The 16,915-nt window shown below is 36.7% G+C and overlaps 7 protein-coding genes across 7 annotated transcripts; 3 read left to right on the forward strand and 4 right to left on the reverse strand.

Moving 5' to 3' along the window:
* Positions 1–192: 192 nt before the first annotated feature.
* Positions 193–2,055, reverse strand: L201_006839 (uncharacterized protein; the record flags this gene model as incomplete). The annotated part of the gene is made up of 5 exons (XM_066222555.1): positions 193–302; positions 390–680; positions 797–1,334; positions 1,399–1,704; positions 1,849–2,055. The coding sequence occupies 5 exons, from the start codon at positions 2,053–2,055 to the stop codon at positions 193–195; spliced, it is 1,452 nt and encodes a 483-aa protein (XP_066078652.1).
* A 671-nt stretch (positions 2,056–2,726) lies between these two features.
* On the reverse strand, positions 2,727–3,817 carry L201_006840 (uncharacterized protein; the record flags this gene model as incomplete). Its single annotated transcript, XM_066222556.1, has 10 exons — positions 2,727–2,747; positions 2,817–2,840; positions 2,913–2,924; positions 3,005–3,084; positions 3,148–3,171; positions 3,242–3,294; positions 3,361–3,419; positions 3,545–3,604; positions 3,668–3,685; positions 3,788–3,817. 10 exons carry the CDS (start codon positions 3,815–3,817, stop codon positions 2,727–2,729), a joined length of 381 nt encoding a protein of 126 aa, XP_066078653.1.
* Positions 3,818–4,542: 725 nt separating this feature from the next.
* L201_006841 (uncharacterized protein) lies at positions 4,543–5,549 on the forward strand (the record flags this gene model as incomplete). The annotated part of the gene is made up of 4 exons (XM_066222557.1): positions 4,543–4,689; positions 4,840–4,874; positions 4,978–5,116; positions 5,310–5,549. The coding sequence occupies 4 exons, from the start codon at positions 4,543–4,545 to the stop codon at positions 5,547–5,549; spliced, it is 561 nt and encodes a 186-aa protein (XP_066078654.1).
* Positions 5,550–6,108: 559 nt separating this feature from the next.
* Positions 6,109–8,308, reverse strand: L201_006842 (uncharacterized protein; the record flags this gene model as incomplete). The annotated part of the gene is made up of 9 exons (XM_066222558.1): positions 6,109–6,196; positions 6,321–6,385; positions 6,468–6,576; positions 6,699–7,238; positions 7,357–7,462; positions 7,535–7,659; positions 7,733–7,837; positions 7,903–8,021; positions 8,195–8,308. The coding sequence occupies 9 exons, from the start codon at positions 8,306–8,308 to the stop codon at positions 6,109–6,111; spliced, it is 1,371 nt and encodes a 456-aa protein (XP_066078655.1).
* Positions 8,309–9,608: 1,300 nt separating this feature from the next.
* Positions 9,609–11,926, forward strand: L201_006843 (uncharacterized protein; the record flags this gene model as incomplete). The annotated part of the gene is made up of 4 exons (XM_066222559.1): positions 9,609–9,851; positions 9,979–10,092; positions 10,235–10,735; positions 10,826–11,926. The coding sequence occupies 4 exons, from the start codon at positions 9,609–9,611 to the stop codon at positions 11,924–11,926; spliced, it is 1,959 nt and encodes a 652-aa protein (XP_066078656.1).
* Positions 11,927–12,319: 393 nt separating this feature from the next.
* L201_006844 (uncharacterized protein) lies at positions 12,320–13,789 on the reverse strand (the record flags this gene model as incomplete). Its single annotated transcript, XM_066222560.1, has 2 exons — positions 12,320–12,984; positions 13,117–13,789. The coding sequence occupies 2 exons, from the start codon at positions 13,787–13,789 to the stop codon at positions 12,320–12,322; spliced, it is 1,338 nt and encodes a 445-aa protein (XP_066078657.1).
* Positions 13,790–14,247: 458 nt separating this feature from the next.
* L201_006845 (uncharacterized protein) lies at positions 14,248–16,471 on the forward strand (the record flags this gene model as incomplete). The annotated part of the gene is made up of 7 exons (XM_066222561.1): positions 14,248–14,616; positions 14,672–14,815; positions 14,884–15,146; positions 15,199–15,290; positions 15,346–15,443; positions 15,503–16,261; positions 16,364–16,471. The coding sequence occupies 7 exons, from the start codon at positions 14,248–14,250 to the stop codon at positions 16,469–16,471; spliced, it is 1,833 nt and encodes a 610-aa protein (XP_066078658.1).
* Between the last annotated feature and the right edge of the window lie 444 nt (positions 16,472–16,915).

The raw sequence follows: 16,915 nt of genomic DNA on the forward strand, positions 1-16,915 counted from the left end.
CTCTAGATGCATATCGATAAACTCAAAAAATTGGTTTTCATATTGGCTAAACTACAATATCATAGCTGGTTACAATTTACCTATTTTAAATCCTACCATCATAAGGCAGTATGGTCTTTCTCGAAAATTATATTAATAACGATTTCATTGATAGGGCGGAGATTACTTGACGATCAATCTAACTTGTTCAATTCATTTGGTCCAGATTATATTGATCACTTGAGCGGAAAGATCGATGATTGCATCCAACACTCTTCTAGCTTGGAGTATGTTAATATTTTCGAATTTGTCATTGAGTGAGTCTGTATGCAGTGAACGAGCATGACATAGATCAGTATACAATTTCATCTCGTTAATTAAGTAGACTAAATCGTGAAAACCAAACTTACTGATAATTTTCGTCATCTCTTTCTTCTCATCTAAGACCGATCTCAAAGATAACAGTATATTTTCGCATATCATTTTATCCATTTCTGGTGAAAAGGATGTACTTTTGGAGATTCGTAAATAACTCTTGAATTCGTTGAACCAAAGGTTTTGTCGAATTTCTTTAGTACCTTTATGAATTTTAGTCTCCTTATATTCGTTGAAGAAGGATCTGATTGACTGGACGAGAGAAGTTTTCAGAATTCTTATAATGCTAGATATAGCTTCTTGATTTACAGCTATATTGCTTGTTTCTGGAAATCAAAGCAAAGAGCTTATATATCAGTACATAATCTCCGTTCTGTTTCTGTCTGTCAAAAATTTCATAGAGAACACCAGTACTAATAAAAGAAGGAAACGGTTAACTTACCTAATTCAGCTTTGATATTGTAAATGAATTCCCTATATTTTGCGCTAAATTCGCTTGGGAAGTAGACATCACAGATGATATCGAGTTTTTCCATATTGTCCACGCTTTGAGCTTCTTCAAGCTTCTTTTCCTCATGTTTTCCCTCCAAGAACTTCAGAATGGTAGCAACCTTCTCTATTGATCGAGCAAAGGACAGGGGGATTGACGGGAAAGTGGCCGAAGTGTCGATTGAAGGGTTTCCATTCTCTCGAGTACGTCCATCCGCCCTGGGATATTGGCGACCATAACGAAGGTCACTATCATCCCAGGTAGGGTCCCTGACAAAGGGCGAAGCTCTCGAATCGTGCGAGAAGAGGGAGAAGGTCGACTCTTGTCGTACACCTCGTGGCGCAGTCGAATGTTCATCGAGAATCTCGGTGTGAGTAGTTAAAGAATCGAGAGATTTGATGGGGGATCGGGATGTTTCTCGATTGCGATTGGCGGTTGGGGTAGGAGAAGGAATTGGCGAGATCTCCTCATCCGAATCAATTTCGATGACCTGAATCAACCCCTCGGCTTCAGCTTCGGTTCACATTGCTCATTCCATACATTGAAAGACTTACGGCGTTTACTGATGATCCATGGATATTACCCGATGACCAGAAGTCACGTTGCTCTGGGTCTTCATCTTCATTCCTCAAAGGTCGAGGGTGGCGGGCTCCTCCAGCGGGGCCAGGTGCAGCGTTTCGAACACTGCCTTGAGAGGAATTGCCTCGAATCTGTTGGAGCTTAGCTAAAAACGAAGCTGAAGAAGTGGTCGTAGAAGCACGACGACGGGAAGGAGTGGCGGACGATCGTCTCCTAATCGAAGGAGTTAGCGACCGAGGGCTTCGTATTAGTGAAGAAGGGGTAGGCGGTATGATTGGAGGCTATAACACAAATGAAAGTAGGTAAGCTTATCAATGTCAACAGGAAGTATTGATGCTAAGATGACGAGATCTGAGGTAACATCAAACTGGCTGTAGGTAGAGAAAGATGGCTAACTCAATTGGTAAGGATGAGAAGATACATACTTTAGGTGTTCTCATAAGACTACTTTCTTGCTTCACCTGGAGCAAAGCCGTATGCATCTTTGGACTTCTTTGAGAAGAAGGCGTTGTAGGTGTTAAGGGACCCAACGGTCCTCGGAGGACCAACGCATTTGACGGCGTTAATGGCGTTGGCGGAAGAGGAGGAGGCATCAAAGCCTTTCTGTTGGGAGTAGACTGTGGTGTAGACATGATCAAGTCAGCCGTCTTTTCGTCGCATGCATTGACATCAAATGAATATAGGAGAATGCGTGATGAAAACGAAAAAGAGATTGACTCAATGCTTACCGGTGGCATTTAGTGATATTCAGCTGACGTTATTGAGAATGGTGAGGGTGATATGGTCGGTGATGATGTCTTGTGTTAAGCTATATGGTTGGGTAATGATTCAGAGAACAGCTCTTTTCAGGTAAAATTGGAAAGGTGTTCTGGGGATATGGTTAGTTCGGATATTTGTGATTAATGGGATCAGAAATGTGAAAGAAGAGAGGTGAATGAGGAAAATCAAATGAATCCGATTTTTTGTACCGCCTTTTATATCATTTCCAAAATATCTTTTCGACCTGATGTTCTTTCTCTTCCAAACCCCAAATGACGCCCAGCTATCCCAAATTGGGGATACAATTAGATTGTTGGCGTCACCCTACCGAGAAAAACCTCTCATCTTGCTCATGAAAATGTAGGCACAGCTTCGAGTCAATCTTGATGTGATGTTCGTTTGAGGTCACTCAATTTTGTTGGAAGGAACGATCAATAATGTTGAAAATATTTGATAACAAGGTACATGCGATAAGTAAGACAACGTATAATTAGATCAGAATCAATACCATAGCAAAAGGGATGAAAGGATTGCAGAACGACCATCAAAGCTTGGCTTTTGCTCCCTAATAATAGAAAAGATATCTCGTCAGCTCTTGTGTTTGGAAACGAAGATAGGATATATGGAAGTTTACCTTTAAGACTCCGTCAAGTTTAGTCTGTTAAAGAATATCTCGTCAGCTCAGATAAATAAAACTTTCTGTCTGTTCTTCTGATGTAGCTAGACCTACCGCAAGCATGACCTGTAACAGACAATCAGATATAAGCTTTGTTTCCTTGGTTACAGAATATCCAATAACTAAGAAAGAGAGCTACCACTCACATTACCCTTAACTTTCAAACTACCAGTCATGAAAGCTTTTTGGGCGTTCACTTTCCCATCAGCCAGACCGATAAAGGTGTCTACAATAGTCCAGTTTTAGCAGGTATTCTGCATAACAACAATCATGTTTGAAGAAGACTTACCATCACTAAGAGAGATTGTCACATCTACTCATTGATTATCAGCTTGATCCGCAATCATAGCGAAATGTAACAAAAATCTGTTTAATCGACATACCAGGTTTTTTAGCAGGTCCTTTAGTTACTGTTCCATCTTTCTTTAAATCAATGCTGATCATGTTATAATCAATCAGCTTAAACGACTACTATCATCAACACAAAGCTGAGAATACGTACACCCAAACAGCTTCTTTACCCTGGGAATTCTTTACGTTGAGTTGAAAAATACCGTTTGTCTGGATTCAAATTCACGGTTAATTCACGTTCGACTTGATGATTAATCGTTCGGACGAGGGTATTCAGATAGATAGCCATCTCCTGGACAGATAAGAGAGTTATATGTGGAAAAGTCTATACTCACCTTCTTGATCTGTGACTGTTTCTCCTTATCAGGCATCTTCTCAAATACCCCTGCGAGAGTCTAACCAGAAAAAATAATCGATCAGAAAGCTGTTTCAGGATGGATCCCAGGAGCATAGCTTACCGAAAGGACATCACTAGTCTATAAGAGATGATCAGCCATCAGCCTAGTGAAACTAGCATTATTTCATACTGATGTAGGGCGAATTTTACCAAGAGTGAATGAAAGGAATACTCAACTTACCTTGAATCCTTCTTCTTTGATATCTGACATAGTGTTGGGTTGTATCGCTTATAAAAGCTTTGTCTGTCGATATGGAACGTTCAAATAGATAGCTTTCTACGAAAGTAATAAGTGTTTGACGCTATCAGAAGAGATATAAAGGCCTAATGAAGAGAACGTTTGATTGAATGTGTTGTTCTCAACTTTGAATCGGGTGACGTTAGCTATCATGCAACCGGAAATTCAAAACCGTGTTATGCTTGTTTTGTTAGGTACATAGGAAATATTGTATTCGCTATTACAACTCTCAAATCGTTATCGATCCTAATCGACTGTTCTTTCTCGGTTATGAGTGACATCCTAGATAACCGGTATAGAATCGATCTTGTCGAGTTTGTTTCCGCTGGAATCAATGAACCTTAATGTTTTTTGCTGGAATTTGTAATTAGAGATCGACGTCATGGTGGAGGTTGTCCGAGGTATGTCATTTCTGGAATATTTAGTCTGATCTACTACTTTGGAAATTCTACCTGTGAGCTGCCCCGACTGGGAACAGACGAGAGGGGATTACAAAAAGAGTCAATGACTAGCTGTAAGCTAAAGGTATGTCATCGTGTATTCAAAACTACAGTCAAGGATGTACTTGTAAGATATATAATCGATTGCATTTTTACATTCTCTGCATTCCCTCTCGACAATTCAAGCGAGATTTAATAGCACAGAATATAGTATCTTACAACTGGACTAACACAAGAAAGTCATTATTATCAGCAGCAATGTCAAGTCTTCTTCCAAATGCATTAACCGGTTCTTCATCTAGCACTCTAGTAGCAGATGAAATTGAGAAATCAAATGAACTTTATGTTACTAAAAGAGGAGCTAAGATTGATTTGGAAGAAATCGGTCCAAAACCCACAAGAAAGGTATGTTTCTCTTTATCGAAGGGGAAAAAAAAGGGGGAGATGAGGCGAAGACGAGTGATATGAGATGGGTGAAGTGAGTCGAATGTGTGAGAAGACGAAGTTGCGATTATATTCATCTAGATTTTCAACTGATCATTTTATGATGTGTAGGTCGCTCTTATCTGTTGTATGGATGCGAGAATTGAGTGAGTATTGCTTTCCCAGCTTGATATATTGTCTAGATGAAATCCAAATGGAAGTTATATAACGATAAACCACCTAATTGACCTGTTTGATTTAACATTATAGTGCATTCTCAGCATTCGGTTTTAAAGAAGGTGAAGCTCATGTCATAAGAAACGGAGGTGGTAGAGCATCAGATTCGATCAGAAGTTTAGTTATAAGTCAACAACAATTGGAGACTAATGAAATTATCATTATGCATCATGTGAGTGAAAGTGATGTTGGATGAAATTACCATACTAGATACACGAAACAATGTAACTCCAGATCCACATTACTCGGGATCCAAATTAGGGGGTCCTACAGAAAGATTGAATATTATTATGGAGTCTAGTAAGAAGACAAAGAAAGATTAGAGAATCGTACTGACTTTCTTCGAAATTTCCAATCGACAATAGACCGATTGTGGTTTCTTTACATTTCAAGAATCTGAATTTCGACAAATGCTCAAAACTAAAGGATTCCCAGGTCCATCAGTTGATGAAATGTCATTTATGCCAATGTCATCAAATGATATTGATCAAAATGTTAAAGAAGATGTTGAATATTTAGAAAAACATCCATTAATTTCTGATCAAAGTAAAATTAGTGGTTGGGTACATGATTTAAAAGATGGTAGTATTAGAAGAGTAGTTTAAAGATTTAAACTTTTAAAATTCAAGAAAGGGAAGGGAAATGAAGAAAGAATACAATTGATGAATTTTGGAAAGAAGAACGATTTTAAATGAGGTGAAAAGTTAATATTGATCGATGATTTGGTATAAATGTATTTCGTAACTCAGGATGTATGGAGGTAACTCATGAATGTATAATGCGATTATTTGAACAAAACGTTTGGCACAGATATCACAGCATTGTGTGCATCAAGGGGTACAATGCGAAGAAAGAGAAAAAGTAAAGAAGAAATAATCTGATATGTGTTCATTTCCACTTCAGCAAATGACATTAAACGTACACATAGATAGGAGTGCGATCATTGTACAATGTTATGCATTGTTCGATTATGACTTCACAGGCTCAACAACATTGCGGCTCAACAACCAAGATTTTGAATCTTTCGTCACCAATGATAGGCGATTTGTTTGCCTACAACAAAATCAAAGGAGAAGGCTGATTTGCTATACATCTCATCACATCGAGGTAAATGTAATGGCAGTAAACGCACAGTTCATTTTTGTTAACAGCGGAACTTGTACCCTACTGAGCACAACCAGGACAAGTATGTAACGTATCATGTATATACAAATCGCAATCTGCACAGAAATCATTCGAGCATTTTGCGCATCTACGTGAGGAAGAGACTAAGTTAGCACTGACGAATTTTTTAGTCATTTTGATAACCATAAGAGCTTGTCGCAAGTCTAGTAATGTTGATTTCGGGGAAGACAATTTTCCTGATTATCACTTACCTATATCTCCCCGTTGGACTGACGCCATCTTCAACTTGAGCTACACCTTCGTCAATTGTTGACGCCTATATATACAAGTTTATCATCAGCTAAGACTGAACTGATGTTTGATAGTATGCTATGATGAGCAGCCAGGAAATAGCTTACATCAGGAAATTCTACATCACAACCAAAACAAGTTTCACTAGTACTACTGTTCATTACATCTTCGATGGGTAAAACACCGTAATTCGCTACAGGAAATAAGAACCAGAAACTATAGATACAGGATGAATTGATTTATTATCAGCTCTGAGAATCTGTATGTTTGGCAAAGACATCTACAAAATATCCAGTGTGATGGACTTTTGGGTGAAAGCGAAATATCTTATAACTCACCTTCTAGCTAAATGTGGACTTGAAACAACCATTAAACCACAAACTTCACAATCTGTTGGAACATCACATAATTTTGATGAACATCTTGGACATAAATAACCACCTTTTTTCAGTAAACCATGACATGAACATAAAGTTTCACCTCCAAGTGGTAATTGAATTGGAAAACCCATAACCATTAAATCACCCACGGGAGTTTTCCCTCCTTTTTGTAAACCATTTGCAGATGATAAAGCATTTTTAACACCCATTGTGATTGGTGTATGAGATTGAATTGTGGTAGCAGGTGGTGGAATAGTTTCCCACATTAAATCTTTAAAATGATCTTGATCTAATGAAACTCCAAATTTACCTCCAGTTCTTTCAGTAATTTGTCTACATATTTTAATTTCACCAGCTAAAGATAATATTGTAGTTCTTATTTTATTCGTAACTAATTCTTCTAATACATTATGTATCGTCACAGGTCCATCTGGATCGGCTGTTGATATAGATGAAAATATTATCAATGTTTCAAGTGATGAAGTTGTTGGTAAATGACTAGAATCGATATGAAAGATTGTTATGTGAGTTATTAGCTACTCTGTGACCTCGTACATATGCACAGCTACATATCATTGAGAGCAAAGAGCATTTTAAAACGTAATCCTCCACTCACCTCATTCCACCTTTAGCCATCACCAAACCATTCTGCAAAGATGGTTCACCTGAAGGTTCTAATCTCCTTTTATCTGATAAAACACTCAGTATTTCTTGTGGATTACCTATGTAGTCAGAACGCATTGATATCAGCTAATAGGGCTAGAAGGCATAGCTGAAAATGGAGATGAACCCACCGCCCATCGGGACTAGAACTTCTGATAACCTATCCCTCATGATAATAATACCTATTTGACCTAAAGGATTTTGATCAAACCATTCTACGACATACGATCTCAGGTATCCCAGTATTACCTCGAACCTGTCACGCTTTGTCAGTCTGGGTGATCTTACACGTGAGTAGTGATGACATGGTACTCAGACATGAAACCTACCTTGTCGGCCTGAAATCTTTGTCCATCATTGATTCTGATAAATCAAGTATGATAAACATGTGCCTTATAATGGATCTTCTTAATGGTGTGTCTGCCATTAATGCTCTAAATATATATCGCGATATTAGCTGAATGGTATCGGTATAGTTTTAATTGCCAATAAGACTTACCTCTTCCTCCTTCCTCTAGCTAATAAACTTTCCACGGCAGATTCAAGTGAACCTTTTTCATCTTCCTGTACTATATCCCAAGATTTTTTGAATTCACCTTCCCAAGCATGTCTACCGGCCTGTATAAGTCGGACAAGAAAAGTCAGCTCCGCATCATTTGAGTTATGAAGTCGGTTCTTAAGGATATAAGAGACGAGAAGATTCGCCATGACGGCGTTCCACATCTTCATCTCTTTGAATGCCAAATTAAGGTAGTCCAGGAAAGTTTGCCAGACGAAGTAAAACAATATACATCTTTACCCTTTCCACTCTTACTTCCACTAGCACCTCCTTTCTTACCTCTGGTTGATGGTCCAGGGATATCATCATCATCTATAAAATCGTCATCTACAAGATCTGCTGACATTGTTTACTGATACTGAAATTGTAATGTTATCGAAAATAAATCCCTTTATCGATTAGCGGGTAGTTGTATGATCTAGCAATCTTCGTGTAAAGAAATATCAGGAATTATGTTGAATCGACTTTCCTCGCCGATATGAGTCTAGTCGTATATTATATGTAAACAATTGGGGTGAAATTGCTGAATCAAAGAGATTGGAATGTATTTTATCATCTAATCTGTAATTAAGCTGCCATGTATGAGCTGAACGTAAATGGTGGTGGTATTATCTATTATCTTGTTCCGGTCGGTGATCGCCGCTCCCTTCATAAGTTTAAAAGACCGGGTATTGTTCAATAATTCTGTTCCTGAATATGCTACAGTAGTAGTTATCCTTTTTATTCGCAATTCTAAGATATCAAGATACCCTCGAAATTGTCATAATCCTCAGTCATATACAACACCTTATTCTCACTTACATACATCTATCTATTTACACTTGTCCAGCCCAGGTGGTTTCAATACCTGATTCGTTTCATTCAACTAAAAAGATCACTTGGACAGCACAACACAGCACAACAAAAAAAGTGGTGAGTTATAAGACACACCGAATGACCGGTCAATATCTTCCTTCTCTTCCCCTTTCTTGTGTGGCCCTGATAAGGAATGCCCAAAATTCCTTACATTCGGTTGTGAGATAAGAATATCAAATTTTGTTCATTACAAGATTCATCAACTATATATATATTTTCATAGCATGATCATATAGCTGATACCAATACATATACAGTTAAATCACCTCTCAAAACGGATCAAAGAAACATCCGCAAAATTAGGCAGGCCCCTAGAGCAAAATACAGGCCGATAGAGTAATTAAAAGAATAAGTGACAATGTACGGCTCATAATTCAACAAAGTCTCTGTATAGACTTTCACTTTTCATCAAGGTATGTAATATGAATTAATACCGTCAAAATTTTAGTACAATCACTGTAGAGACATGCACTTCTCATACAGTAAAGTTTTCCAATACTGCGGATTACTTGCCCCTATAGTACAGCTGACCATAAATGTTACGATAGAAACTAAAAGAGCGGAACAGGTATCGCAATACCTAGCTCAATAACATTTACGACTCCGACGACCTTCATTATACACAACAAAAAAAAACACTGGCTGTATGATATTATAAAATAGTATTTCATTAAACCAGTAAACTGTATGTCGCTTCAACAGCTATTTATGAAAATATCAAATACGTCGTTTTTCCTTTCAACACAATCCGGTTATTAGTTATTGAAAAAGAATAATCAATGAACTCAATCATGTCGACAACATCTTCATCGACAACCATAGGAAATAATAAAGATCGTAAAAGATCTGCACATTGGACAGATTTAGATACAGAACAATTAGTTAATTTATTATTAAAATATAAAAATTCAGGTAGAACAGCAGATAATGGATTTAAACCTGAAATTTGGGAAGAAGCTTCTTTGTTATTAGAAAATAATACTTATATGGGTGGTCCAAAAACTCCTGATGCTTGTAAATCTCGTTGGCAAAGGGTAAGTTCATATCAGGTTTTTCTTGGAGATGATTCCCGAATTATCATCGTAAAGTAAAACTGTACTCGAAATTTCCAAATTGAATATGATAGATCTGAGCTGACTATTAATGAATCAATTAATCTAGCTACAACGTGATTATAAAGCAGCAAAAGATATGGAAGCGATGCCTGGCTTCGCATGGGATAGAACGACAAATAGATTATCTGCTTCCCCTGAATGTTGGATAAACGCTGAAAAAGTGAGTTTCCATATCTGATTAAGACCAAGCCTTTGTTCATTTGACGGAGACATTGAGGTCGTGGCAATTCTGCTTTACTTATGGATAAACGATGATCCAGGCGTTAGTAGCTAATTCACCGTTCTTCCTCATTCCCCGTTAGCAACTTGACTCGTATAAATATCGTAAAATACATTTACCTACATTTGATTCTATAGCGATTTTATGTACAGGTGATTCAACTAGATCAAGACCAAGAGTACAAAAAGGAAGATCAAGTTTAGGTTCAATCTCAAATGCAAGTAGTATGTTATCATTATCAACTAATTCAACTTCAACTCAACCTCTGAATCATAATCAAAATCAAAATCAGAATCAAGGACAGTCATCAGCCGATGGAAATAACATGAATCAAATTCAACAACAACAACAACAACATCACTTAATCAGTGGAAATGGGAATGGAAATGTTCAGAATTCATCATCCTCATCGTCATCAAATGCTATAACGCAATTACAACAAGTTCAAAATGATCAAAATGTATTTAATTGGTCGACAACCACTACATTAAATCCAAATAACAGTAATAGTCATACTGGTCAAGATGGTATTGATGACGATGGTGAAGGCGAGTTCGATAGCGCTTTCAATTTATCTGGAGGTGTAAGTTTCTTTCTATTTCGAAATGCAGTCTTCGTCTCTGCCGTTAGATGGTTATAGGATGCTGATACAATCCTGGAATATCATGTTCAGTCACAATCCTTCAATTTAGGTCAAAAACGACCATTACCATTCGATCCATCAATCTTATCGCCTACGATACATGCTACGACGAATCAAGGTCCCGGCCCACCTTCGAGCAATCTACATACCCTCCCACATTCCCATTCTCAACATAATTTACCTATACCGCAAGGTAGTCCACCAAAGAAACCTCGTCAGACTAGATCAAATGGTAACTTGTCATCAAATCATATACAGCCACCACAACAACAGACGCAAATGCATCAACAGATACATCAACAGCATCACCAGCATCAACACCATTTACCTCCTGCTCATACAATACCACAACAATATTATCTTGCTCATACACATGCCCATCAACAACCTCCACCAAATCATCCTTCGACAACGCAAATACAAAACGGAACGGGACATTCCAATCTGAGTGCGGTACCACGTTCACCTGAATTTACAACGTCCACACAAAGTCTACTGGATCCATCAATAATACAAACGCCTCCACCATCATCAAATCCAAATAGTAATACAAATAATCCCCAGATACTTAGACAACAATTTACACCTATAAGTAATGGTAATAACGGTGGTGATACACCTAATACATCTATGCAGAATCATCTTCAACAGCAACAACAACAACAACATCATCTACATCATCATCCATTTCCTGGTAATAATGGAAATGGGTTAAGTAACTCGAACTCGATACAATCATTAAATGCTTTATCTAATAACAACAATACACCTTCAATATCTACACCAGTAGAAATTTCTAACCATAATAATATTCTTCAGCAGTCGCAGCAGCAGGTACAACAACAAGAAAAAACTGAATCAGAAAGAAGGACGGAAGCAATAATACAAATTCAAAAACAACAAGAACAACTGAATCTGAATGATGAGAATCTGATTGAAATTTTAATTGAATTTGAAAATAATATTAATGCTGTTGATACTTTCTTAGCTATTGAAAAAGATAATTTAAAGACATTATGGCTAAATAAAATCATAAAAAGGAGATCCAACAGTCTAATGAATTTCAGCTATACTAGTAATAGTACGAACAAAGCGAGTGGAAATGGGAATGGAACTAGTAAGAAGAGTTAAAACTTGTAATTTGGCGTTTTAACTTTAGATCATTCTCGCCTGTTGTACATCAAATGGGATACATGTAATCAGTACTTCATATAATTCTTTTTTTTTGGGCTTATTAGCGTTTTACTTATCATCTACAGTCTATTATGACTGAAAACATCGCATGTGCGGCTTGGATGCAGAGGGTCTTGGGCTTCCAAATGTCTCATCAAGAGATTATAACATAAATAGTACATTGATCATGCATGTATATATGCATATCTACACATATAGTAATGCAATTTACAGTGAAAAGAAAAAAAAACTTGTGAAATATCATAATATACAAATGTTTAATACAGAGCGTAGATATAGATAATATCGAAGATTTTACTTCAGCTTTTCAACCTAGATTACTTTCACTTTTCAATCATCTTGATTTTCATCCTGATCATCATTATTAGGTCTTCTTCTAACAAATTCATACATTTTAGCTTTACCATGTTTTCTATTAATTTCTTCATTTTTACCTTTTGATAAACCATCTTTAAAACCTATTGTTCTTCTATGTTGATATTTAGTATATAAATTTGAATCAAAATCAAATGATCTATTTAATAAATATCTAGGTTGTTTTGTAAGTTTATTACTTCCAAAACCAATTGATAATATTGGTGGTTTTGTAGCTAATTTAGATAATGACCATAATGAATATGGTGAACAAGTTAATAATGTTATTAAGATTTTACCTTGCTTATTGGGTATCACCAAATCTGAAGTGGAATTAGTGGTAGTGGTAGTGGTTAAAGTAGAAGTAGAAGGTGGAATCGAAAAATCTAAATTTGATGAAGATGGATCATCATTTATTATATATGGTGATTCTTCTTCTACATCTTCTTCAACGTCAGATATTCCATCTTCATCAACTGGATTAGATTTTTTCTTCTTATTTGTATTCTTTCCTTTACTATTAACGGGTATAATCCCTTCTGAAGGTCCATCTGTCAAATAAGGTTCAACAGATTTAAAAAATCCTAATAACATATGTTGATTCGTTAATATATTTCTATCTTGATCTGTTATACCAGCGCCTATCGAGAGGAAAATAACAATATTAGTTAGTATTTATTGATGTCATTTCGTTTTGTTTTGTTTTTTGTTTGGGAGGAGGGGGAAATAGACATAATATCAATGGAAGTGGATAAGAGAATTTGAAGACTTACCAACATGTGGGAAATTGAATACAACTTTTGACCATCTCCTCTTTTCTTTATGTTTTCCTTTACCTTTTTTTGGTGCTATTAATTTTGAAGTTTTTTCTAAATTCGTAGCATCAACTCCAAATTCAATTTTAACTCCTTTACTCTTTAATTCTTGAATAATCTCTTTTGAATCTGGATATTTTTTATATGTTATTTCTTCAAAATCATATACAGTTGATAATATTTGTGAACCATTTAAATTAAATGGTGAGTATAATAATGATAAAGTAAATGAAAAATTACCTTCACCAATTAATAAAATACTATCATCTTTCGTAAATGGTATTATTGATTTTTGTTGTTTTGATTTTTGTGTTTGTTTTGATTCAGATTCAGTTTGAGATTTCGTAGATGTAGTTGTAGTTGTAGTTGTAGATGATTCACCTAATTTATTTTCAATATTCCTAGCATTATTATTACTATTACTATCATTTTTATTACCATTAGGATTGGTCTTTATATCAAGCGAATTCTTCAAAGCAGCTTTAGATCTCTTTAAACCTTTCTTTGAACCTGATAAAGATGCTTTTATACTTTGTTTCTTTGATTCTTCAGCTTGTAAACTCCTTTTTTTAGCTGCTGCTTTAGCTGCTGAATATTGTTGATTAGCTAATGCTGCTTTCAATTTTGCCATCTTTGTTTTGCGGTTTCGTAAAGAGATCAAGTTGAGATGAATAGTCTATATCAGAGCAGTTATAGGTGAATATGAGTAACGTATTTTCAGAAGATGTATTTAACTTGGGGTAAATTGCTTTCATATACGAGAAAAGCAAGATCCATCATCTTGTCAAAAATGTTGACCAGAATTATTGTATACTGCGCTTTCCGCCGGAAGAGATTGCTCGATTGCTTGTTACGTAATAACTGACATTCCTCGTATAAGAGATAAAAGATAAACAACAACAAAAGTCAAAAGGTTGAAGGACGAGACTGATTTTGCATCTTTTGTATCTTTTTCGTTCTTGTCTATGAAATTATTGCTCTCATCAATTGCCCGTTCACAGTTCTATGCAACACTAACAGCAAAGTACCAGGACATATAATATATAACATTAAAACAGCTTACATGAATAACCAGGATCAACACTCAGTATGACATTACTTCTAACTCACCCACAATCAATATCATTAATAACACTTCCAAAACCATTTCCAACTTCTATTACACCTTCAACCTTATCTCTACCTTCAAGGTTCCCTTCAAGCTCAAGCTCAAGCACCTCACCACAAGTAACGACTTCATCTACAGGAAACATATATTTATGGTCAACTTGTACAGGGATAGTATGGGAATATGATTCGAAGGGACGAAGAATATCAGAAATCTCTTTTCCAGGTGAGAAAGTAAACAAGGTTCTAGCGCTGAATAAGAATCATGTCATGGTCAACCTAAAAGGGAAAGATGTGTTACAAGTCATGGAGAAAGTTGAAAGTAAATGGAAATGTCTAAATACTCTACAGGTATGCTTCTTCAAGCCGGACTTTGTTTTTTGTAAGCTTATATGATTCTGTATAGGCCCCAAAAGGAGAGTTGTCTGCTCTAATCAGTAACGCAGCATCAAGTCTAGTAGCTACAGGATCAAATCAAGGAGAGTTGGCGGTATTTGATCAAATAACAGGAGAAAGGACAGTCGTACAGCTTGAAGACAAAGCTGAGGGAGTGAGTGGACCTATACAAAATCCGCTTTGAATTCGTTTACTGTTTACTGACTTCAATCCATACCATAGTCTATCTCACCTCTTCTCACATTCTGCCTCTCTCTTCCGTCAACTTTACTCCTTCCGACTCCCTCGGTATTACTACGCCTCACTTTACCTGCAACACCCTCATCATCATCCGTAGATATGCGCGAACTACCTATCAAAGGTCCAATACTAGACATAACTTTCTCACCTGTGACCGAAACTGCAGATGGTATCAAAAAAGGAGGTCTATGCGCAGTCCTCAAAGCAAATGGCGAAGTAGCGTTAATTGGTTTGGAAAATGACAGGTAAGCTAACGGATCGTCTGTGCAGCCGGATGTTTACTGACAATCTTACCAGTACTCCAAAACCAAAAATAATTCAATTTAACGATGATTTGATGGGATTAAACTTCTTAGACGGCGCAACTTTAGCTGGACGCACTAAACAAGGTGAGTCAGATGGATTTATCATATTAGAGAAATGAAGATTGACCTTCATTGAAAGGAGGTCTACTGGTAAAAGATCTACGAAGTTTGTCTAAACCACCGATACCTATTTCATGCCCAGAATCAATAACATCAATTAGGATATTACCTTCCATGGTGAGCTAGCTACTCTCCTGACGTCCCGTGCATATAGCCTAACTAATATCTTGTTGTAGCCTCGATCAACTAGACCATCTCTAACTCATTCATCAACATCGTCCCGAAGAACACCTTTGAGTGACAAGAATGTAGGAAATATACCTACTCCACCCCCTGTGCCTATACTCAAACAGGATATTAAAGGTAAAGCTCCAATACGGGAAACAGAGCTCAAGTCACCTACGATAAAAAGAAGAAAGTCTCAAGTGGATCTGACAGGTACCCAAGAGCAAAATAAAGAGAAGCCAAAGGAAAGAGTGGTTTCTGCACCTGTCACCACAAATCAAGCTGAAAACGATAGAGCTCGACAACCTAGACAATCAAACTTAAGCTCAAGATCAAGATCAGCAAGTGGACCCTCGATAGCTGTTGCGGAAAATCATATTATTAATAGAATACGTCATGATGTCACGATGAGAAGCAATACACCGATCATAGAGGAGGAGGAAGAGGAACAACCATTGCCATCAGAACAAATAGGGGAAACATCGACAGATAGAGGAACTCATCACCACCAGCAGCAGGAAGAATATCTTTCATCAAGTTCAAAGCAGCTTCAGGCTCAAGATCAGATAGTCGGGCAAAACGAATATTATGAAGAACCAAGCATGAATTTAGATTGGGTACTGAAACCTCCCTCTGAATCTACGGCTAGAAGTCGAGTCAAAGAGAATAGCAAAGCTGAAGAAATGGATAATAGACAATTGATAGAAGAATTATATAGGCGTATGAGTGAGATGCAAATGGATATGTTGAGAATGAAAAGAACCTTTAGAGTGAGTGATGAAATCTTACTCAATATAAATGAGTCAAACGAATCAAAGTGTGTCATTTAGGAGGTACAAAGCTGACATATCGATATATGATTATATTTATAGAATGAACTTCGCCGGACAACCGAATCGTTGAAACAAGAAAGCCTTGAAAATCAAGAACTTATCGAAAGACAAAGAAGGGAGATAAATAGATTGCGAAGGGGTTATTGAGGTACTTAAACGTAGTTTCTTATGTTGCTAGATTTGCGCCTGTTCGTTGGTTTGGTAAAAACCGATAAACTCAGACACATTATAATACATAATCTAAAACACAGATTTATCTTGTTACATTCATGCAACTTCGCATGCACATTTAAACGTTCGTAAAAGTCGTTATCTGTTATTTGTTATCAAAAAATATCCCCCCAAGTATACCTGAATGGGTGGAATCCTGATTATATTTGTTTTTGGGCCTTCCTGAATGCGAAGACTGGATGAAGTTCTATCGAACATGTTATACTTCTATCGATAAGACTGCTTCGTCAGTGTGAATTTGTTGATAATCATCGAAACGGGATGTAGAGGTTGAACGTACGTTTCGTCATATGCTATACATCATATGCTATACGACAATTATCGTGACAATATCATCCAGTATTAGGTCTTTCATGTTAT

The sequence above is a fragment of the Kwoniella dendrophila genome, chromosome 9 (assembly GCF_036810415.1).
Source record: "Kwoniella dendrophila CBS 6074 chromosome 9, complete sequence".
Taxonomy (NCBI): domain Eukaryota; kingdom Fungi; phylum Basidiomycota; class Tremellomycetes; order Tremellales; family Cryptococcaceae; genus Kwoniella; species Kwoniella dendrophila.